Source organism: Heptranchias perlo, chromosome 9, assembly GCF_035084215.1.
Source record: "Heptranchias perlo isolate sHepPer1 chromosome 9, sHepPer1.hap1, whole genome shotgun sequence".
Taxonomy (NCBI): Eukaryota; Metazoa; Chordata; class Chondrichthyes; order Hexanchiformes; family Hexanchidae; genus Heptranchias; species Heptranchias perlo.
In genome coordinates, this window is record NC_090333.1 from 7,589,005 (window position 1) to 7,613,545 (window position 24,541).

At 45.0% G+C, this 24,541-nt stretch overlaps 1 protein-coding gene across 1 annotated transcript in view; it reads right to left on the reverse strand.

The window, feature by feature from the left end:
• Positions 1 to 20,115: 20,115 nt before the first annotated feature.
• Positions 20,116 to 24,541, reverse strand: part of LOC137325641 (di-N-acetylchitobiase-like) — a 37,251-nt gene continuing 32,825 nt past the window's right edge. The window contains exons 7-10 of the mRNA XM_067990906.1: positions 24,300 to 24,471; positions 24,114 to 24,211; positions 22,418 to 22,579; positions 20,116 to 20,301 (exon numbers count right to left, since the gene is read on the reverse strand). Coding sequence (XP_067847007.1) covers positions 20,116 to 20,301; positions 22,418 to 22,579; positions 24,114 to 24,211; positions 24,300 to 24,471 — 618 coding nt within the window. The remainder of the gene's footprint in view (positions 20,302 to 22,417; positions 22,580 to 24,113; positions 24,212 to 24,299; positions 24,472 to 24,541) is intronic.

Genomic DNA, 24,541 nt, shown 5'->3' on the forward strand with positions numbered 1-24,541 from the left:
TTACAAGGCATCACACATGTCCTCCAAACTGTTGTCCAGCAGTGTGGTAGGAGTTGAGTGGGCCTGGCCCAGCGGAGGGATGATGGCGAAAGGGGACATGGAATTGGGGACGCCACTGAAAGCGCTCCCACGTCTCACCCGTTGCCCCCTCCTCTCAACCAGTACCCGCAATGCTGCCTCCTCTCCAGGTTTCCAAATCTGCCCGTGCACATGTGCAAGTAGAGCAGTCTTTGGAGGGGCCCAAAACCCAGAGGGCTTCGGCCCAAAGCATCGAAGTAGTCAAGGCATGAACATGAGCAACCTGCCACGTCCTCTCCAGCAGCCACAGGGGATGCACAACGTAGAAGTAGTCGTAATAGAAAGGCGAATGTTTTGTGAGCACGAAGGGGATGCACAAGTTTGTTTGACAGATGGTCATGTTTTTCATTTATATTTCCCTTTTGTTAAAGTCACATTAAATGTCATGATTATCAGCACTACTGCCACGTCTTGCCCATTCTTGACTGGCTTTTGTGATCGGGCCCTTTCATGAGATTCACCATGAATGGCGACACTTGCTGCCCATTGGGTCACTTTACAGTGGGTGTATGTGTAGTTGCAGGACTGTTTTGTGCAGGGAGGAGTGGTGAGGCTGATGATGTTACTCGTCCTCGGATGTAGTGGTGAATGGAGCCATGGCACTCCCCATCCTGATGGTGTGAGTTTGAGGCGGTCCGAATAGTTGTTCAATATGTGTGAACAGGAGAACTGTGAGTGGAAAGTAAGAATTTTCAGTGAAAACACAAAGATCTCTCAGCCAAAGGTTTGTGTGAAAGAACTCACCTTTTATCCCCATCTGTCAAACAAGAATTTGAATGTCCAATAGGACAACCCTCTCATCCCAGGAATTAATCCAGTGAACCTTCGCTGCACCGCCTCGAAGGCAAGTGCATCTTTCCTTCGATAAAGAGACCAAAACTGTACGCAGTACTCCAAGTGAGGTCTCACCAGAGCCCTGTACAATCGTAGTAAGACTTCCTTACTTTTGTACTCCAACACCCTTGCAATAAAGGCAAACATTCCATTTGACTTCCGAATTGCTTGCAGTACCTGCGTGCTAACTTTTTGCGTTTCTTGTACGAGGACACCCAAGTCTCTCTGAACACCAACATTTATTCGTTTCTCACCATTTAAAAATATTCTGTTTTTCTATTCTTCCTACAAAAGTGAATAACCTCACATTTCCCCACATCATACGCCATCTTGGATCATTATTATACTCTCTGGAGTTTAGAAGAGTGAGAGATGATGTCATTGAAACATCTCAGATTATGAGGGGGCTCATGAGGTTGTTTCCCATGGCTGGAGAGTCTAGAACTAGGGGCATAGTCGCAGGATAAGGGGTCGGCCGTTTAAGACTGAGATGAGCAGGAATTTTTTCATTCAGAGGGTTGTGAATCTTTGGAATTCTCTTCCCCAGAAGGCTGTGGATGCTGAGTTGTTGAATATATTCAAGGCTGAGATAGATAGATTTTTGGACTCCAGGGGGAATCAAGGGATATGGGGATTGGGCAGGAAAGTGGATTTGAGGTCAAAGATCAGCCATGATCTGTTTGAATGGCGGAGCAGGCTCAAGGTGCAATGTGGCCTACTCCTGCTTCTGTTTCTTATGTTCTTCTGTTCTTAGACCTTGTTAACTCAGATTGCAGTGATTTAATTCTTGACCTTAGGCCCTACGGTCAAATAGCCTGCCAGCACTCAATGTCTGGCCTCGTGTAAACAAACTTTAGGCACTTTGACGAGGTATTGGAGTGGGGCTGGCCCTTTTGGGACTGCAGTTTGGTCACAACTTAATGCCTTTTGAAGAGGAGGAGAGAAAACTGACAGAAAATTGGAGGAAGAAGGTGGGTGAGCAGTGGGGAATTGAACCTGATTAATATTTGATAACCGAGGATCCTATTAATTCTAACTCACTATTTGCCCCAACTTTATCCTGTTCCTTTTTATACAGTCATGAACACTGTCGAACTCCTAACCTGTTAAATTCACAGCTCCCTTGGACCATGTGCAAGTGCATATAAAAACCATATAACTACTAGTGATATCCAACATCAGGTATGAGATGAAACTAACTTTTTCTTGTTACTCTTTGGCCCTTAGGTCACATTTAACGTGCCTTGGTCTCCAGACTGCATTGATGGCCGATGCTATGACTTTTTGAGAATTGCAAATTCCTGTGACTTTTTATTTGTGATGTCCTATGATATGCAGAGTCAAATGTGGGACATTTGCTTTTCAAAGCCAAATGCTCCCTATTACCAGACTTTATCAGGTATGTACAATAAGACCATCTGGTTCAGGGTCTACCTGCCCGATATCAATGTGAATCTAAGATCCTCATTATTATTTTCCCCATTTAGGTTACTCCGCTTATATCAATCTGGGAATTGATTCCAGAAAGCTCGTGTTGGGAGTTCCATGGTATGGTTATGACTATACTTGCAGGCAGTTTTTGAGGTAAGGTGTTGTCATTATCAGGCTTTCAGATATCCTAATTATTGAGAATTAACTTTAGTAAACCGTTGTCTTGTTGCTGTGCAAACTATCCCATTGATTCCCTTTTCTGAGGAAATTAATTGTTTGCATTGCACAAGAAATGAGAGTGAAGTCAGTTCACCTGAAACTCATCCCTCTGGGACATTATCTGTCCTATCAGGGCATCGAATTATATTTTGGAACAGCCCAGTATTTTGCCTCTGTTCACTTGCTTGGAGACTATTTCAAAAACTTCTCTTTACACAAAGAAGATTTTTGATATCTGTTCTATGTTTACTTTTCACTAATTTCCACATGCATCCATTGGCTGGGCTTACCTTACCCGTGCTATTCAACATTTTATTCCACTGATGCCTCCCCTTAACTGCATTCTTCTGAGCTGCAAGTCTTAAGCTTCTGCTAATCTTTTCTCAAAACTCATTCCTTTACAATTTTTTTTATTTGTTCATGGGATGTGGGCATCACTGGTAAGGCCAGCATTTATTGCCCATCCCTAATTGCCCTTGAGAAGGTGGTGGTGAGCCACCTTCTTGGACCGCTGCAGTCCGTAGCAAAGATTGTACAACTGAGTGGCTTGCTCGGCCAATTCAGAGGGTGGTTCAGAATCAACCATATTGCTGTGGGTCTGGATTCACATATCGGCCAGAGTGGGTGAATTAATGAACAGATGAGGTACAACAATCCAGTTGTCTTATGTCCAACATTACTGATATTAGTTTTTTTTTAATTCCAGATTTTATTTAATTGAAATTAAACTTCCTCGCTGCTGTAATAGGATTTGAACTCATGATTCTACAATATTAGTCTAGGTATTTGGTTTATTAGTCCAAGTAACATAACCACAATGCTACCATACACAGTGGGAGTCGCATGAATACATGAACAGGAGTAGGCCATTCAGCCCCTCGAGCCTGTTCCATCAATCGATCATGGCTAATCTGTATCTTAACTCCATTTACCCACCTTGGTTCTGTAACCCTTAATACCCTTACCGAACAAAAATCTATCAGTCTCAGCTTTGAAATTTTCAATTGACCGAGCCTCAACAGCTTTTTGAGATCCAGAGTTCCAGATTTCCACCACCCTTTGTGTGAAGAAGTGCTTCCTGACAACACCCCTGAATGGCCAAGCTCTAATTTTAAGGTTATGCCCCCTTCTTCTGGACTCTCCCACCAGAGGAAATAGTTTCTCTCTATCTACCCTATCGACTGCTTTGATCATCTTGAAGACATCAATTAGATCACCCCTTAATCTTCTACATTCAGTCTTGTTGCTGTCTATTTCAAGTTACAACCTTGTCCTTATCTATAAATGTACTATTTAATTTATATATTTCTGTGAGAGACCCTCCTCTCTATATTGTGAAGCTTATGTTTCTCTCATTGTCCCTCATAGCCTTTACACTGAGAGATCAGTCATGCTGTGACTGCATTTTTGAAATTACCAAAGTAACTCTATTCACAAGTGTTATTTTTTCATCCTTTCGTACTTTTCAGGGTGGTAGGTGTGTATTGGAAAAGATTGCTTCCCGAGGTGCCCCTTGCAGTGGTGCAGCTGGACGTCAGGTCCCATACAAAGAGATCGTACAGCACGTGCACAAATCAATTACTGGCAGATATTGGGATGATGAGCAGAAAGCCCCGTATTATATCTACATGGTAAGACTATCAATCAAAACACAATGGAGAGTTTTGCATTGGCCAATCTTTGTAGAATGCAAACATTGCAGTGTTTCATGATTCAATATTCTCTGTGCACAGGATTCAGCAAAGTTCAGAATTTTTTTAATTTTTTTTTTATTCGTTCACGGGATGTGGGCGTCGCTGGCGAGGCCAGCATTTATTGCCCATCCCGAATTGCCCTCGAGAAGGTGGTGGTGAGCCGCCTTCTTGAACCGCTGCAGTCCGTGTGGTGACGGTTCTCCCACAGTGCTGTTAGGAAGGGAGTTCCAGGATTTTGACCCAGCGACGATGAAGGAACGGCGATATATTTCCAAGTCGGGATGGTGTGTGACTTGGAGGGGAATGTGCAGGTGGTGTTGTTCCCATGTGCCTGCTGCCCTTGTCCTTCTAGGTGGTAGAGGTCGCGGGTTTGGGAGGTGCTGTCGAAGAAGCCTTGGCGAGTTGCTGCAGTGCATCCTGTGGATGGTGCACACTGCAGCCACAGTACGCCGGTGGTGAAGGGAGTGAATGTTTAGGGTGATGGATGGGGTGCCAATCAAGCGGGCTGCTTTATCTTGGATGGTGTCGAGCTTCTTGAGTGTTGTTGGAGCTGCACTCATCCAGGCAAGTGGAGAGTATTCCATCACACTCCTGACTTGTGCCTTGTAGATGGTGGAAAGGCTTTGGGGAGTCAGAAGGTGAGTCACTCGCCGCAGAACACCCAGCCTCTGACCTGCTCTCGTAGCCACAGTATTTATATGGCTGGTCCAGTTCAGTTTCTGGTCAATGGTGACCCCCAGGATGTTGATGGTGGGGGATTCGGCGATGGTAATGCCGTTGAATGTCAAGGGGAGGTGGTTAGACTTTCTCTTGTTGGAGATGGTCATTGCCTGGCACTTATCTGGCGCGAATGTTACTTGCCACTTATGAGCCCAAGCCTGGATGTTGTCCAGGTCTTGCTGCATGCGGGCTCGGACTGCTTCATTATCTGAGGGGTTGCGAATGGAACTGAACACTGTGCAGTCATCAGCGAACATCCCCATTTCTGACCTTATGATGGAGGGAAGGTCATTGATGAAGCAGCTGAAGATGGTTGGGCCTAGGACACTGCCCTGAGGAACTCCTGCAGCAATGCCCTGGGGCTGAGATGATTGGCCTCCAACAACCACTACCATCTTCCTTTGTGCGAGGTATGACTCCAGCCACTTCCTTTGTGCTAGGTATGACTCCAGTTTATACAGAATAAAATGTGTGCAGTTGGAGAATAGCCAAGAAAATGGGAGTTGACAGACAAAGCACCAAACCAATTCCGAGCTGTGGACTTTTCAAATAGATCACTTCACACAACCCATATTGACCCTCCTGTGAAAATTAGCGATTGTTTGGTTCGTGAAATGTGTGCCCCTGTCTCCTATTTGATGATCAATTTGACACAAAAGATTGACGGTGGCGTGCCCTGTACATAAGAAAACTGCACAGTAGCAAATACCACACACTCTCAACCTACTGCATTCTACCTAGTCACATGTCTCATTGACATTGGCCAAATCTTGCTGAGATACTTGACACACTGCAGTCAAAGGCTGTGATGCTTGAGCTTTCAGCAGTAACATTTAAATCATGTTTTCCACCTTTCGATTGCAATATTTTGTTACTTTGAGTAATTTGAAAAGATTATTTTGAAATGATAGAATGTTCCACATTGAGTTAAATCAGACCTTGGTTTATCCTATTTATTTTTGAAAATTGTTTTCTCTGGAGGCCCATGCTAACTCTGACTTGCAAGTTATCTATTTCTTTCTATTTTCCCCCAAATCATTTTTTTCCCCAATCGAACACCATAATCTTTTGCCTTGTTGCATCTGAATTGACATCTGGGCTGTGCATTGGATTTTTCTAAGTTGCTGTGCTGAGGGAGCGCTGCACTGTCGGAGGTGCCATCTTTCAAATGACACGCTAAACTGAGGTCCCGTCTGCGCTTTAAATGTGTGTCTTATGTTCATATGTTGCACAGCATCCAGATGAGTTAATTGATTTGAGTGTTAAAAAAGATAGACTGGGATTTTCTTGGAGCTGCAGGGGCACAATTTCAAAATTTGCAGATGGCCCAAAACTTGGAAGTGTAGTGAACAGTGAGGATGTTAGTGATAGACTTCAAGAGGACATAGACAGGCTGGTGGAATGGGCGGACACGTGGCAGCTGAAATTCAACGCAGAAAAGTGTGAAGTCACACATTTCAGTCGGAAGAACAAGGTGAGGCAATATAAACTATGGGATGCAGGAAGGGAGAGATCTGGGGGTTGATGAGCACAAATCATTTAAGGTGGCACGGCAGGTTCGGCCACAACTGGAGCATTGTGCCAGTTCTGGGCACTGCACTTTCGGAAGGATGTGAAGGCCTCAGAGAGGGTGCAGAAGAGATTTATCTGAATGATTCGAGGGATGAGGGACTTCAGTTACGTGCATAGACTGGAGAAGCTGGGGTTGTTCTCCTTCGAGCAGAGAAGGTTGAGAGGAGATTTGATCGAGGAGTTCAAAATCATGAAGGGTCTGGACAGAGTAGATAGAGAGAAACTGTTCCCATTGGTGGAGGAGTCAAGAATGAGGACATAGATTTCAGGTGATTGGCAAAAGAACCAAAGGTGATGAGAGAAAAAACTTTTTTATACAGCGAGTGGTCGTGGTCTGGAATGCACTGCCTGAAGATGTGACAGGAAACCCTCAAAAATAGGATCTCCGTCTTAGATTCAAGCCAAATTGCCCAAACTGTCAGCCTAATTTTTAATATGAAATCCAACAGTCTATGTTGGAAACAATGCTTCACACTCAAGCACACATTTATGATTATAGTGGATTAGCAATGCTGAGGCTGCAGAATCATAGAATCAGAGAATGGTTACAACACGGAAGGAGGCCATACGTGATTCAATAGTGGCTTTCAAGAGTGAATTCGATATAATATCGCCGTTCCTTCATCGTCGCTGTGTCAAAATCCTGGAACTCCCTGCCTACAGCACTGTGGGAGAACCTTCACCACACGGACTGCAGCAGTTCAAGAAGGCGGCTCACCACCACCTTCTCAAGGGCAATTAGGGATGGACAATAAATGCTGGCCTTGCCAGTGATGCCTACATGCCATGAACGAATAAAAAAAAACTTTCAAAAGGGAATTCGATAAGTACTTGAAAGGAAAGAATTTCCAGAGCTAAGGGGCTAGTGTGGGGGAGTGGGACTAGCTGGATTGCTCTTGCAGGGAGCTGGCACGGACTTGATGGGCCGTATGGCCTCCTTCCGTGTTGTAACCATTCTATGATTCTATGATTCTGCAGTTTCAGCGAATCTAATCCACTATAATCAGAAATGTGTGCTTGAATGTGAAGCTGTGGGATGTTAACGGATGAACGCTTAATTCAATCAGTGAACAGTCTCGCGATATTTTAATGGCGTCATTAATCTATTAAATCATTTGTACTCTATCCCACGCTGTCATTTTAAGAACAACATTTTCATTGATTTTGCAATTTTAGTAATTTAAGGAATTCAAAAAGTTGACATTTATTCAGATTCGATGTTCTGTTATCATAGTGAAGGCTCAGTGGTCAGACTCTTTCTAAAATTAGTTTCTATTTTGATTCCTAATCAGGTGTGATGTGTAAATGTACTCAGACACTTTACAGATTACTTACAGTTCATGTAATGTTACAGTGCTTTTCACAATCCGTTTCAACTAAGGTTTGGAACAATCCACCTCTTTACCTTTCTTTTCCTCAGCCCACCTGAGCTTGTCTTTTAATGCAAGCATTTTAAATAGTGCTGCTGAAGATTTTCAGCACTGTGTCTCGAACTGTGCATTGACCCAAACCCCTAGCTCCTATCTGTGTAACTCTCTTTTGTTTTCTTATGGCAGGTTAATAATACTTATCATCTGGTCTGGTATGACGATCCGCAGAGCATTTCAATTAAGTCAACGATCATGAAGAAATTGAGACTCCGTGGCATAGGCATGTGGAATGGAAATATGCTGAACTACAGTGATGATCATTTCATAGTAAAGCAAACTGAAGACATGTGGAATGCTCTTTGCCCTTTGTGAGGAAAATAGCGACCTTGAACCATCTAATCTTAACATAATGTAATCATTTTATTTTGCAAGTAAACTCAGCAAAAAGTGAGCTAGCTTCCAACATTAGAAATTAAAGATAACGCAGATCGAGGGAACAGATTTAACATTTTATCTAGCTAACGATTTCCAATTCAATGAGAAACAAATGTGCTAATGTGATTTGTACCACAAGATCTGGTCGCTTCAGGCATCTTAAGTTGCTCACAAAGTGCGCCAAACCTGTATTAACTATCATAATACTTAATGATAGTGCAGGCTAAAACTTCTTGCCACTAAATACTTAATATTCAGGGAACAATTCAGCTTTTCCGTTGAGTAATTATGCAGTTCTGACATGCACATGTGTGCTGTTTGTTTTATGCACATCTTAATTCCTGAATGTTCATTTTTATGATTTTTTTTGTCTTGGGTTATCATTTTGAACATAGATAACTTTAATTTTCTCTTTCCTCCATTAAGGGGGTCAGAACGGACCAGCAAATTGTGTCCTGTGTATTGCTACTGTTTTTTGAAAAAATGTTAACATTACAAGACATTGTAACTATTTGACTTTTTAATCCTCCTGAGTGCTTTACAATTGTCTCTTCCTGAAAGGATAAATTAATTTTTAAGTGAATATGTATTTTGCAAAATAAAATACTGTTTTCAAAGTAAGTGTTTTAGTTGTGTTGCTCCAGGAAAGTGGGGATTGTGTAAATATAAAACAATTGTGGTGCCGGTTTATTGTGTTGCCGCAATCCTGAAACACAAAGACAGCATCGAATGAAAATATCCTGAGGAACAGCCAGTATCTTGGTTTAAATGTTCTTGATTAATATCTCAATTATTGTATTGCTTTCTCTTTAGCATAGTTAAAAGCAAATTATGTCACTTTTTTTCTGGCAGCTCCCCAGGGAACTCTTTTGCTGTGAACTCTATCCCTGGCCATCTTTTCCCTTTTCTCCCCCCAGTCTCCTCTCTTCCCCTGGCTCTAATAGTGGGTGTATTTTAGCCCGAACTACAAGCTCAAGCTGCAAGTTTAAAGTTACATGGGCCCACTGCCCATCCCCCGACACATTTCTGTGTGAGTGCTGCTCGTCATGACCAATTGTGCCTCAATCTGTGCCCGTTGCCTCCAAAATACCGGACATGGTGAAGGGTTCTCAAAATTCACACATTTTTCACATCATCAACAAGGATATGACTTTTGGACTTTTATGGCAGAGGACCCAACTGCTGGGTTAAATGTGGAACCCTGCAGACAGGAGGTTAGGCCCATGAGGGCCTGGGACTTGACATGCCCGGGCTTGTTGGGTGCAGTGTGGATTGTTGCCTGAAACCAGACAACGAGAGGAGACAGAATATGCATTCGTCCCTTTAAAACAATCAACCCAGAGAAAGACTTCATCTTACAGATAGAGAGTCTGAACCTTGCTCAAAGGACGGCAAAAGGCATGGTGTGCCTCATAAGCCCGAAGGCAGCCCAGGTCAACTTCACAGGGAACCTGGGGAGAACGGTTCAGACACCACAGGTAGTGCCAAAGGGACGACCCGGTTGAGGAGCAGGAAGGCCCACGACCACCACCCGTAGCGCCAAGCTTTAGCGAAATCTGGCAGGAGTGGGGGGTGGAATTAGGGGCAGAAGCTGAGGAGGAAAACCCCCAGCAAGAGAGGCTGGGACCGGGGCCGATGTGCCCGGCCCGGCAGCAAAGGTTCGGCCCGCCCGCTGATAACGGGGATGAGGGAGCCCTCCAAAACCAGTTCTTAGTTCCCCACAGCACCCAACAGTTTAGGGCCATGGTAAGCCATTTAACTAAACTTGCGGAAATGGGGACCCCCTCGGTCCACTTCAGGGAAGTGGAACAAGCAGCAAGCATCAACGAGTGTAATGATGCTGAACAGGCCAAAATGCTGCTATTCTCCCTGGAGAGTAAGCTCTTCCAGTCCCTCTCTGACCAATGTAAGATGGGACAATGTAAGTTGTTTAAATCCGAGAAAAGGGAACAGACAGTTGGGGCAAGGTCTGAGATTAAAAATCCTCAGCCTGCAGCAGGAGCAAACTCACAGACTGCACAAGCAGGTGCAGTGGCTTGTTTTAAGGGAAGGGCCATCCCACCCACCGTTTGGGACACTCCCCCGCTCATCTGGGACTCAGACGAGGTGGGACTTGAGGGCAGAGAGTTACCTGCCTCTGACACAGGTTTAGAAGAGGTACAGCCTGAGGATAGAAATCCCCAGCCAGCAGCAGTGGAGATTCCACAGGCAGCACAAGAGGGGACAGTGGCTCGGGTTGAAGACCCACCAGCCAGAAAACCCCCACCAGCCAGAGTCCCTAGAAGGTCCCCACGAACGCCACGGCCAAAGAAACCGTGGTCACTGGCTCCCCAGTTTAACAGGGCAGCCCCTCAAGTCAGGGATCGATCTGAGGACAGAGGTCCCCAGCCAGCAGCTGCTGGCTGCGAGGGTCCAAAGGTAAAGGACAGGGCGGCCACACCGAAGGGAGCAGTGTGCTGTAGCCCGAACAGGGATCAGCCTGGCCGTCCGGGGACGGGAGGCGGATGTACATAGCTTCTGTCATTTAATTTTGAGATTGTTAAGTTTGGGTGTTTTAGTTACATTTTAAACAAGGTGGTTGGTAGTTTCAGTATTATTGTTGAAGAGTGTTTGTATTGAGTCGCGGTCGATAAAGTTTTGTGACCGTGTATTATTTTTCTGTGTATGTACCATATTTTCCAAGTGGTGCAGGGGTGTTGGACCCCCTCCGTGCTTGGTGGTGAATGTTAATTCTTACCTGTGTCTGCATCTGAACACTACACCTAAAGGGGAATATATGTTTCAGGTCTTAGATAGGTAAACTATAGAGGAAGGTTGGCTCGCGAGGATCGAGAATTTTGCTCACCCAGCATGATACTCTAGAAAATAAAGTATCACAGTGGGGAGTGTAAGATTTTCAAAATTCACAGATCCCCCAAAAACTCGGAGGAGAAAAAAACCCTAAAGATAAGGACTTTGGACTCTTTTCTAACCATTTCAGGGTGATGAAATATTGGGCCGACTCACACATGCGCCACACCAGGAAGCATCAACAGGGAAAAGTACTTTTCGAGGAATCCACGTCCTTTAAGGGACTCGCTTCCTCGTCGGGGCGATTGTAATAATTCTGGGAATTCACCTTTTCCCTGAGTATGGAAAACTGTGGCCATTGACTAAAATCCTAAGATGGAAAGATAGGTGAGAGGTCATCAGACGAATCAACAACACACACAATGGAATGTGGGAGAATTACTGCTGAAGACATGTCTCTGTTTTAATGCAAAACCTACAGCAGGTGGTCAACACTCAGCACTAATTCGAAAGGCAGTAGGCCATTGAAAGAGGCAACTGCTCCAGACATGGTGGGGCCATGTCTTTGTTTTAAAGTAAAACCAATCAACACCTAGGACGTTGGATACAAAAGGAAGCCTTGTGTGACAAGCTCTAAAAATCGGAATTAACAATGACCCATCGGGAGAAGCAATTGCAACATGATGAGGGACCATCAAAAAGCCATCAAAGATTCTTAAGGACTTTGTAAGAACTGTTTAAACGAACATGAAGTGCTTTTTTTTAAGTGACGAAGACCATTGTAAGAGAGGGATATAGAAGTGGAAACTCAAAACCTCTCTCGCTCTCTCTGGCTCTTGTTGGCTCTTGTGTTCTGCTTCTCTTGTTCTGCCTGTCTCTGGAAGGAGAGCAGCTTCCAGTGAAACCAACGAACCCTACGTGAGAGAAACGCTCAGCCAGACCTTCCAGTGCAAAGGATTGTTCAGTTCAGTTCAGCCAGGAGTTCGACAGCTTGGGAGACAACAGTTCAACAAGGCGAGGGGCAACAGAGAGAAGGTCAGCAGCTGTAGAAGCAGACCGACACACAAGAAGAAACCAGAGCTACAGCCCCAGTGACCATCAGACACCTCGCGCCAACAAGAGCCTTACGAAACAACCAACCGAATATTATCATCAACCAACCGGGTAATATTGGGCCATCGCGACCAAAGAAAACCAACTCGGGAGAAAACCGAAGATCCGCAAAGTTTCCACTCTACAACCTAATCCTGACTTACCTCTGGGTGAGTTACTGTCAAGGATTTGTTTGGTGAGCATTATCTCTGGTCCTTTAGAGTCCAAATTAGCTAGTACAGTGGGATTGGGGGGGTGGGTTATTTTTCTACTGTAATTTCCCTCGCGTGCACTGAAGTGTTCCCCATTTTATTAGATTGTTAAGATTGTTGTGTTGTATTTTCTCTCTTGAATAAAGGTCAAAGTTTCTTGCAACAAAACCAGTTGTCTGCTGCACTTTGTCACAACCCCCAAATATGTCCAAGGTCTAGAACCCAGGGAGTGGGAGCGATTCGGACCACTCAGAAGTCAGAGGTGAAGCTGACACACACCACCACCCCCTACAAGGACCAAGTAAGGTCCATTCTTGGGGTCTGAGCAGAGGGAATGGTGCCCACCACCAGGGCCCTGTCTCTCCAAAAGAGGCTTCGTCAGTTCTTCAGCTGCTGCCCATGGATTACCACCACCCCTCTCCTGGCGACCACTGTGGTCAGCAGTGCTAGGTGGGTTGCAGGGGTCTATGCCTCTCTGCCATCATCTCGAACTGGCAGTGTGGTCAAGGGTCTGCTGGAGGCCTTCCCTGCTGGATGGGAGGCAGGGAGGGTGGGAATATCCAGGTCACTGGGAATGCTGCGGTCGGCCTCACGCTGGATTTTCCTTGATTTTCCTCATTGGGGTTTTCCACTGTCGCATTCCACTCCTCCCTCGAAAGGAAGTGATCAATTGGATTGTTTGGGCTCAGTACTTTTATATTCCCACATGATCACTGGGAAGAAATGGATTGGATATTTTGGATGAGTTATTTGACCAGATATTTGAGAAGTTCCATTTCCACTGTTCACCATGGCCTCTTGCACGATCCAATACAACAGGAAACAAAAACATGAAGTGGCCGAGGTTGCTCCTGAATTCCTGACATTGTGGAATGAGGCATACACACTAACTATAGAAAATAGAAATTAAGTACGAGCGGATGAAACTCATTATAGTGCAACTCACTGCAGGCATACTTTGAAAGTTGCTGTGTCAGAATAAATTTGAGAATTTGTTAAACTGTGACAGTGGAACACCCGAATACAGCAGATGTCTTTGAGCCTCTCTCCGTGCATTTCCTTCAACTCAGTGCCAAAGTAAACAACACAACTCTTTGACTGTGGAAAGTTTTCTGAGCAAACATTTTTTTTAAAAGCACAGCACAATAGACAGTCATCACCTGCTGACACATCATTTCAATCCATCAGTCTGAGTTTTTTCCTCCATACATCACTCAATGTACAGATCTGTCCAGATACTATCGAGGTTACAATCATTTTGTAGCAGAGGGCTTGAAAGACCTTTGCTTTTCAGGACATCAATTTAGTAGCAACAAGTAGCCCACATAAAGTGTCAGAAGATCAAAATATCTGGTTGGACAAACGGATGTGCATTGCAACATTGCAATGGTATTGAAATGCAGAGGGGAGAGTCATCACTTTTAAAAATATCTCCATTTTCTATCGTGGTTCTGTCATTAATCGCATATTTTTCTATTTACGGATTTCACCGTGCCTGACGTTACGATCTTCAATAAGAATTCTGTGGACCTCAGTTGCTCAGTCGATTCCCAGAGTGATTGTTTGTGCAGGTGTACAGAAGCATAAAGACATACGGCTACCTTGTCTTTAAGGAGGATACAGAGTGTATACATTAACTTTGTATTCATTTGTGAATATAGATAAACGTGAAAATTCTGAACTACAGTGTTCGTAACAAGATGGACTAACTGTCCAGTAAATTCAACATTCTGAAATGTTCTTTCAAATAGGCCGATGACATTTTTATTTTATACAAGAGCAAAACAAATCATTTGTGAATCATTTATGCAAATTGGAATAAACAATTGCTGAAAGTATTCTGTCAGCAACTGAATATGACCCCGGATCTTTTTTTAGTTTCTCCCTTGTCTTCCCTCAAGCCCTCTCTGAGCCCATCTTGTCAACGAGACCCACCTCCTGCTCCATTGACCACATTCCCACTAAACTGCTGACCACCCAATTTTCCTTCATGGCCCCTATGCTAGCTCTCATTGTAATTGGTTCCCTCTCCTCAGCTATTGCCCCCACCCAACTCCCGATCAAAACCAACATCATCACCCCTCCTCTTCATAAACTCACCCTCAACCCCTCCATCCTCGATAACTACCACCCCATCTCCAACCCCTGTTTAATCTCCAAACTCCTTGAGCGTGTTGTTGCCTCTCAAATCTCAACTCACCTTTCACGCAACTCCATGTTTTAATCCCTCCAATCAGGTTTCCACTCCTGCCAGAGCACAGAATCTGCCCTAATCAAAGTCACAAATGCCACATAAATGCCGTGGCTACAAGAGCAGGTCAGACGGTGGCTACAATGGACGTGCTCTCCAAAATGGGGTTTGGGGAGGGAATCCGCAATTGAATCCGATTGCTCCACGCAGACATCTGTAGCGCAGTCCTAATCAACGGGTGAGAGTCGGAGAGCTTTCCCATCAGATCTGGAGTCAGGCAGGGCTGTCCTCTCTCCACGGTCTTGTTCGTATCAAGCGATTTGCAGTGTCCATCAGGAAGGACGCAGGTATCGGGGGTGACAATCCCGGGCAGTGGAGGCTCTCATGTTAACGCTTCCCTGTACATGGACGATGTCACTGTCTTTTGCTCCGATCAGTGGTCGGTCCACAGACTGATGGGCATCTGCAACCATTTCGAGCTGGCCTCAGGGGCCAGAGCGAACCGAAGTAAGAGTGAAGTCTTGTTCTTTGGCAGGTGGAAGAATCGAACCTTTGTCCCCTTCACCGTCAGGCCCGACTACCTGAAGTTGCTGGCGGTCTGGCTCGGGGGGTCCCAGACCTGCACCATGAACTGGGAAGAGCGGATTGCCAAGGCCAAACAGAAGCCTGGTATGTGGGTGGGGCGATCCCTCTCCAGAACCGGCAAGAACCTGGTGATAATGTGTGAGGTACTCACGATGTTGCTCTCCGTGGCCAACGTCTGGCTCATTCCCCACCAATCCGCCGTCACTGTCGCCCGAGCTATCTTCCACTTTGTCTGGAGGTCCAAGGTACAACGCGTCTGCAAGGCCACCATGTACAAGCCCCCAGACAAAGGGGAGACGAGCGTACCCAATGCAGCTCTGATCCTGATGGCCATCTTTGTGTGTGGCTGCCTTAGGATGTGTGTAGAGCCCCAGTACGCAAACACCAAGCCTCACTGCGTGCTGAGTTTCTACATGTCCACCACACTGAGAAGACTGGGTCTGGCAACGCTGGCCAAGCAGATGCAGGATGTCCCGTCCAGCTGGACCGTACCCCACCACCTTTTCCCAGGTGGAGAAGTTCCTGAGGAGGAACCCCTTCAACCGCAAAGCCATCAGACAGTGTTCGGCACGGAACATTCTGGGAGTCCTGCAGGGAAAGGAGAAGGTGGATTTGATTGGCCAGTTGCCCGACCAGATGGTAGATGTCATTTGGCAGAACGTCTCGTCGCTGGAACTGACCAATAGGGACCAGGATACAGCCTGGACGGTGGTGAGAGGGCCCTTGCAGTGCGGTCCTTCCAACATGCACGGAATCTCAGTGCCACCACGAGCTGCCCTCGAGGCTGCGGCAGAGACGAGGCCATCGTCCACCTCCTGATGGACTGCCCCTTCACACAGAAGGTGTGGAGAGAGAGGCGTTGGTATCTGTCCAAATTCATCCCCAACAGTTCGGTAAAACAGGACGCTGTGCCATAGGGGCTGTTCCCCGGGACACACACTGAGACAGATATCAACTGCTGCTGGAAAACCATCAACTCGGTGAAGGAGGCCTTTTGGTCCACCCGAAACCTGCTGGTCTTCCAACTGACAGGGCTGTTCATGACCGAGTGTTACCAAATGCACACTCCTAAGGTCCAGGAGTATGTGCTGCGGGACGCACTGAGGCGAGGTGCAGCCCAAGCAAAGACTCTATGGGGAAAGGCCACTGTGTAAGGCCATCCCACTTTGTATTGTACAGAATGTATTGAAGATATGTACTGTCCCACCAGCAGGACAGACCCACCAGAGGTGGCAGTACAGTGATATACAGTCAGGAGGGAGTGGCCCTGGGAATCCTCAACATTGACTCTGGACCCCATGAAATCTCATGGCATCATGTCAAACATGGGCAAGGAAACCTCCTGCTGATTACGACCGACCGTCCTCCCTCAGCTGATGAATCAGTCCCCCGACATGTTGAACACCACTTGGAGGAAGCATTGAGGGTAGCAAGGGCACAAAATGTTCTCTGGGTGGGGAACTTCAATGTCCATCACCAAGAGTGGCTCGGTAGCACCACTACTGACCGAGTTGGCTGAGTCCTGAAGGACATAGCTGCCAGACTGGGCCTGCGGCAGGTGGTGAGCGAACCAACACAAGGGAAAAATTTACTTGAACTCGTCCTCACCAATCTACCTGTCGCAAATGAATCTGTCCATGACAGTGTTGGTAGGAGTGACCGCCGCACAGTCCTCGTGGAGATGAAGTCCCGTCTACGCACTGAGGAGACCATCCAACGTGTTGTGTGGCACTACCACCATGCTAAATGGGATAGATTCAGAACAGATCTTGCAGCACAAAACTGGGCATCCATGAGGCATTGTGGGCCATCAGCAGCAGCAGAATTGTATTCCAGCACAATCTGTAACCACATGGCCTGGCATATTCCTCACTCTACCATTACCAACAAGCCAGGGGATCAACCCTGGTTCAATGAGGAGTGTAGAAGAGCATGCCAGGAGCAGCACCAGGCGTACCAAAAAATGAGGTGCCAACCTGGTGAAGCTACCACTCAGGACAACATGCATGCTGAACAGCGGAAGCGACATGCTGCAGACAGAGCGAAGCGATTCCACAACCAACGGATCAGATCAAAGCTCTGCAGTCCTGCCACATCCAGTCGTGAATGGTGGTGGACAATTAAACAACTAACGGGAGGAGGAGGCTCTGCAAACATCCCCTTCCTCAATGATGGCAGAGTCCAGCACATGAGTGAAAAAGACAAGGCTGAAGCGTTTGCAACCATCTTCAGCCAGAAGTGCCGAGTGGATGATCCATCTCGGCCTCCTCCCGATATCCCCACCATCACAGAAGCCAGTCTTCGGCCAATTCAATTCACTCCACGTGATATCAAGAAACGGCTGAGTGCACTGGATACAGCAAAGGCTATGGGCCCTGACAACATCCCAGCTGTAGTGCTGAAGACTTGTGCTCCAGAACGAGCTGCGCCTCTAGCCAAGCTGTTCCAGTACAGCGACAAAACTGGCATCGACCCGACAATGTGGAAAATTGCCCAGGTATGTCCTGTCCACAAAAAGCAGGACAAATCCAATCCGGCCAATTACCGCCCCATCAGTCTACTCTTAATTATCAGCAAAGTGATGGAAGGTGTCGTCGACAGTGCTATCAAGCGGCACTTACTCACCAATAACCTGCTCACCGATGCTCAGTTTGGTTCCCGCCAGGACTACTCGGCTCCCGACCTCATTACAGCCTTGGTCCAAACATGGACAAAAAAGCTGAATTCCAGAGGTGAGGTGAGAGTGACTGCCCTTGACATCAAGGCAGCATTTGACCGAGTGTGGCACCAAGGAGCCCGAGTAAAATTGAAGTCAATAGGAATCAGGGGGAAAACTCTCCAGTGGCTGGATTCATACCTAGCTCAAAGGAAGATGGTAGTGGTTGTTGGAGGCCAATCATCTCAGCCCCAGGACATTGCTGCAGGAGTTCCTCAGGGCAGTGTCCGAGGCCCAACCATCTTCAGCTGCTTCATCAATGACCTTCCCTCCATCATAAGGTCAGAAATGGGGATGTTCGCTGATGATTGCACAGTGTTCAGTTCCATTCGCAACCCCTCAAAGCAGTCCGACCCTGCATGCAGCAAGACCTGGACAACATCCAGGCTTGGGCTCATAAGTGGCAAGTAACATTCGTGCCAGAAAAGTGCCAGGCAATGACCATCTCCAAAAAGGGAGAGTCTAACCACCTCCCCTTGACATTCAACGGCATTACCATCACCGAATCCCCCACCATCAACATCCTGGGGGTCACCATTGACCAGAAACTTAAATGAACCAGCCATATAAATACTGTGGCTACGAGAGCAGGTCAGAGGCTGGGTGTTCTGCGGCGAGTGACTCACCTCCTGACTCCCCAAAGCCTTTCCACCATCTACAAGGCACAACTCAGGAGTGTGATGGAATACTCTCCACTTGCTTGGATGAGTGCAGCTCCAACAACACTCACGAAGCTCGACCCCATTCAAGATAAAGCAGCCCACTTGATTGGCACCCCATCCACCACCCTAAACATTTACTCCCTTCACCACCGGCACACAGTGACGACAGTGTGTACCATCCACCGGATGCACTGCAGCAACTCGCCAAGGCTTCTTCGACATCACCTCCCAAAACCGCGACCTCTACCAGCTAGAATGACAAGGGCAGCAGGCACATGGGAACAACACCACCTGCACGTTCCCCTCCAAGTCACACACCATCCCGACTTGGAAATATATCGCCGTTCCTTCATCGTTGCTGGGTCAAAATCCTGGAACTCTCTTCCTAACAGCACTGTGGGAGAACCGTCACCACACGGACTGCAGCGGTTCAAGAAGGCGGCTCACCACCACCTTCTCAAGGGCAATTAGGGATGGGCAATAAATGCCGGCCTCGCCAGCGGCGCCCACATCCCATGAACGAATGAAAAAAAAACTGTGTTTTGTAATAATGGGATCATAGTGTGTACGATCTGCACTGTATTGGTTCGAACTGCAATGCTTGAAATTGTGTCTTTTTACATTGAACTGTGTGTATCTTTAAATTTGATAAAATAAAGTCTATTTTGAAATATTAAAAAAAATTGTCAAGTTCCTGACAGTCTGTTGTGTCAGTGTGAGTAGAGCACTGTTCTTTATTGGTTTGATGGTTGATGAGGTCACTAAGGGAGTGAAGGGGAGGGGGGAAGAGAGGAACTTACTCACGTGGCTTCTGGAAGTCCATATAAATAACATCCATTGACATTCCCCTGATCACTACTTTACTTAACTCTTCAATAAATACAATCAGGTTTGTCAGGCACGACCGACTTTTCACAAATCCATGCTGGCTCTCTCTGATTAACTGAAAATTCTCGAGTTGTTCAGTCACCCTATCCTTAATTATAGACTCCAGCATTTTCCCCAGATCAGATGATAGGCTAACTGGTCTATAATTCCCTGGTTTCCCTCTCTCGCCTTTCTTAAAAATGATAACCCAAGACAAAAAAAATCATAAAAATGAACAGTCAGGAATTAAAATGTGCATCAAACAGACAGCACACATGTGCATGTCAGAACTGCATAATTACCCAACGGGAAAGCTGAATTGTTCCCTGAATATTAAGTATTTAGTGGCAAGAAGTTTTAGCCTGCACTATCATTAAGCATTATGATAGTCAATACAGGTTTGGCGCACTTTGTAAGCAACTTAAGATGCCTGAAGCGACCAGATCTTGTGGTACAAATCACGTTCGTACATTTGTTTCTCATTGAATTGGAAATCGTTAGCTAGATAAAATGTTAAATCTGTTTCCTAGATCTGCGTTATCTTTAATTTCTAATGTTGGAAGCTCGCTCACTTTTTGCTGAGTTTACTTGCAAAATGAAATGATTACATTATGTTAAGGTTAGATGGTTCAAGGTTGCCATTTTCCTCACAAAGGGCAAAGAGCATTCCACATGTCTTCAGTTTGCTTTACTATGAAATGATCATCACTGTAGTTCAGCATATTTCCATTCCACATGCCTATGCCACGGAGTCTCAATTTCTTCATGATCGTTGACTTAATTGAAATGCTCTGCGGATCGTCATACCAGACCAGATGATAAGTATTATTAACCTGCCATAAGAAAACAAAAGAGAGTTACACAGATAGGAGCGAGGGGTTTGGGTCAATGCACAGTTCGAGACACAGTGCTGAAAATCTTCAGCAGCACTATTTAAAATGCTTGCATTAAAAGACAAGCTCAGGTGGGCTGAGGAAAAGAAAGGTAAAGAGGTGGATTGTTCCAAACCTTAGTTGAAACGGATTGTGAAAAGCACTGTAACATTACATGAACTGTAAGTAATCTGTAAAGTGTCTTAGTACATTTACACATCACACCTGATTAGGAATCAAAATAGAAACTAATTTTAGAAAGAGTCTGACCACTGAGCCTTCACTATGATAACAGAACATCGAATCTGAATAAATGTCAACTTTTTGAATTCTTTAAATTACTAAAATTGGAAAAATCAATGAAAATGTTGTTCTAAAAATGACAGCGTGGGATAGAGTACAAATGATTTAATAGGTTAATGACGCCATTAAAATATCGTGAGACTGTTCACTGATTGAATTAAGCATTCATCCGTTAACATCCCACAGCTTAATTTCAAGTCAGTGATATAACGATGTTCCTGCACTTCAAAGTAACTTATTGTGAGAAGCACTTTGGGACGATTCAGAGAGACAATCGATAAAGCACAATATAAATGCCATTCTTTAACTTTTACTGATACCGGCTTTTTATTTCCTACCTGTAGTGTAGAGATTTTGTTTTTAAAATTCCAACGTTATGTCATTGTGGACTAACTCTCTGTTCAAACAACGAAGCTTTGAAAATGAGCCGAAGTTCCTCCATGGGCTTGACATTTAAATTCAGGTGTCCTGATGGGAAACCCTCAAAAAGAGGATCTCCGTCTTAGATTCAAGCCAAATTGCCCAAACTGTCAGCTTAATTTTTAATATGAAATCCAACAGTCTATGTCGGAAACAATGCTTCACACTCAAGCACACATTTCTGAATATTGTGGATGAGCTTTGCTGAAGATGCAGAATCATGGAATCATAGAATGGTTACAACACGGAAGGAGGCCATACGGCCCGTCACATCCATGCCAGCTCCCTGCAAGAGCAATCCAGCTAGTCCCATTCCCCCGCCCTCGCCCCTTAGCTCTGGAAAGTTTTTCCTTTCAAGCACTTACCGAATTCCCTTTTGAAAGTTTTTTTTTATTCGTTCATGGGATGTAAGCATCGCTGGCAAGGCCAGCATTTATTGTCCATCCCTAATTGCCCTTGAGAAGGTGGTGGTGAGCCGCCTTCTTAAAAAGCTGCAGTCCGTGTGGTGAAGGTTCTGCCACAGTGCTGTAGGTCGGGAGTTCCAGGATTTTGACACAGCGACGATGAAGGAACGGCGATATTATATCGAATTCACTTTTGAAAGCCACTATTGAATCTGCTCCACCACATCTTCAGGCAGTGCATTCCAGACCACGACCACTCGCTGTGTAAAAAAGTTTTTCCTCATATCACCTTTGGTTCTTTTGCCAATCACCTGAAATCTATGTCCTCATTCTTGACTCCTCCACCAATGGGAACAGTTTCTCTCTATCTACTCTGTCCAGACCCTTCATGACTTTGAACACCTCTATCAAATCTCCTCGAAAGGTGGAAAACATGATTTAAATGTTACTGCTGAAAGCTCAAGCATCACAGCCTTTGACTGCAGTGCATCAAGTATCTCAGCAAGATTTGGCCAATGTCAATTAGACATGTGACTAGGTAGAATGCAGTAGGTTGAGAGTGTGTGGTATTTGCTACTGTGCAGTTTTCTTATGTACAGGGCACGCTACCGTCAATCTTTTGTGTTAAATTGATCATCAAATGGGAGACAGGGGCACACATTTCACGAACTAAACTATGATGATTTTCACAGGAGGGTCAATATGGGTTGTGTAAAGTGATCTATTTGAAAAGTCCACAGCTCGGAATTGGTTTGGTGCTTTGTCTGTCAACTCCCATTTTCTTGGCTATTCTCCAACTACACACATTTTCTACTCTAGAAACTGTACATTCTGAACTTTGCTGAATCCTGCACACAGAGAATATTGAATCATGAAACACTGCAATGTTTGCATTCTGCAAAGAATGGACAATGCACAACTCTCCATTGTGTTTTGATTGATAGTCTTACCATGCAGATATAATACGGGGCTTTCTGCTCATCATCCCAATATCTGCCAGTAATTGATTTGTGCACGTGCTGTACGATCTCTTTGTATGGGACCTGACGTCCAGCTGCACCACTGCAAGGGGCACTTCGGGAAGCAATCTTTTCCAATACACACCTACCACCCTGAAAAGTACGAAAGGATGAAAAAATAACACTTGTGAATAGAGTTACTTTGGTAATTTCAAAAATGCAATAACAGCATGACTGGTCTCTAAGTGTAAAGGCTATGAGGGACAATTAGAGAAACATAAGCTTTACAATATGGAGAGGAGGGTCTCTCACAGAAATATATAAATTAAATAGTACATTTATAGATAAGGACAAGGTTGTAACTTGAAATAGACAGCAACAAGACTGAATGTCGAAGATTAAGGGGTGATCTAATTGATGTGTTTGAATTGATCAAAGCAGTTCATAGGGTAGATAGAGAGAAAGTATTTCCTCTGTTGGGAGAGTCCAGAACAAGGGGACATAACCTTAAAATTAGAGCTTGGCCATTCAGGGGTGTTGTCAGGAAGCACTTCTTCACACAAAGGGTGGTGGAAATCTGGAACTCTGGACCTCAAAAAACTGTTGAGGCTCGGTCAATTGAAAATTTCAAAGCTGAGACTGATAGATTTTTGTTCGGTCAGGGTATTAAGGGTTACAGAACCAAGGTGGGTAAATGGAGTTAAGATCCAGATTAGCCATGATCGATTGGTGGAACAGGCTCGAGGGGCAGAATGGACTACTCCTGTTCCTATATTCCAATGTCTCCCACTGGGTATGGTAGCATTGTGGTTATGTTACTGGACGAATGAACCAGATAACTGGACGAATAATCTGGAATCATGAGTTCAAATTCTGCTACAGCAGCTGGGAAATTTAATTTCAACTAAATAAAATCTGAAATTTAAAAAAACTATTTTCAGTAATGGTGGCCATGAGACTATGGGATTGTTGTATTTCATCTGTTCACGAATTCATCCACTCTGGCCGATATGTGACTCCAGACCCACAGCAATATAGTTGATTCTTAATCACCCTCTGAATTGGCCGAGCAAGCCACTCAGTTGTACAATCTTTGCTACGGACTGCAGCGGTTCAAGAAGGTGGCTCACCACCACCTTCTCAAGGGCAATTAGGGATGGGCAATAAATGCTGGCCTTACCAGTGATGCCCACATCCCATGAACAAATAAAAAAAATTGTAAAGGAATGAGTTTTGAGAAAAGATTAGCAGAAGCTTAAGATTTGCAGCTCAGAAGAATGCAATTAAGGGGAGGCCTCAGTGGAATAAAATGTTGAATAGCATGGGTAAGGTAAGCCCAGCCAATGGATGCATGTGGAAATTAGTGAAAAGTAAACATAGAACAGATATCAAAAATCTTCTTTATGTAAAGAGAAGTTTTTGAAATAGTCTACAAGCAAGTGAACAGAGGCAAAAATACTGGACTGTTCCAAAATATAATTCGATGCCCTGTTCGGACAGATAATGTACCAGAGGGATGAGTTTCAGGTGAACTGACTTCACTCTAATTTCTTGTGCAATGCAAACAATTAATTTCCTCAGAAAAGGGAATCAATGGGATAGTTTGCACAGCAACAAGACAACGGTTTACTGAAGTTAATTCTCAATAATTAGGATATCTGAAAGCCAGATAATGACAACACCTTACCTCAAACAACTGCCTGCAAGTATAGTCATAACCATACCATGGAACTCCCAGCACGAGCTTTCTGGAATCAATACCCAGATTGATATAAGCGGAGTAACCTAAATGGGGAAAATAATAATCAGGGTCCTAGATTCACATTGATATCGGGCAGGTAGACCCTGAACCAGATGGTCTTATTGTACATACCTGATAAAGTCTGGTAATAGGGAGCATTTGGCTTTGAAAAGCAAATGTCCCATATTTGACTCTGCATATCATAGGACATCACAAATAAAAAGTCACAGGAATTTGCAATTCTCAAAAAGTCATAGCATCGGCCATCAATGCAGTCTGGAGACCAAGGCACGTTAAATGTGACCTAAGGGCCAAAGAGTAACAAGAAGAAGTTAGTTTCATCTCATACCTTATGTTGGATATCACTAGTAGTT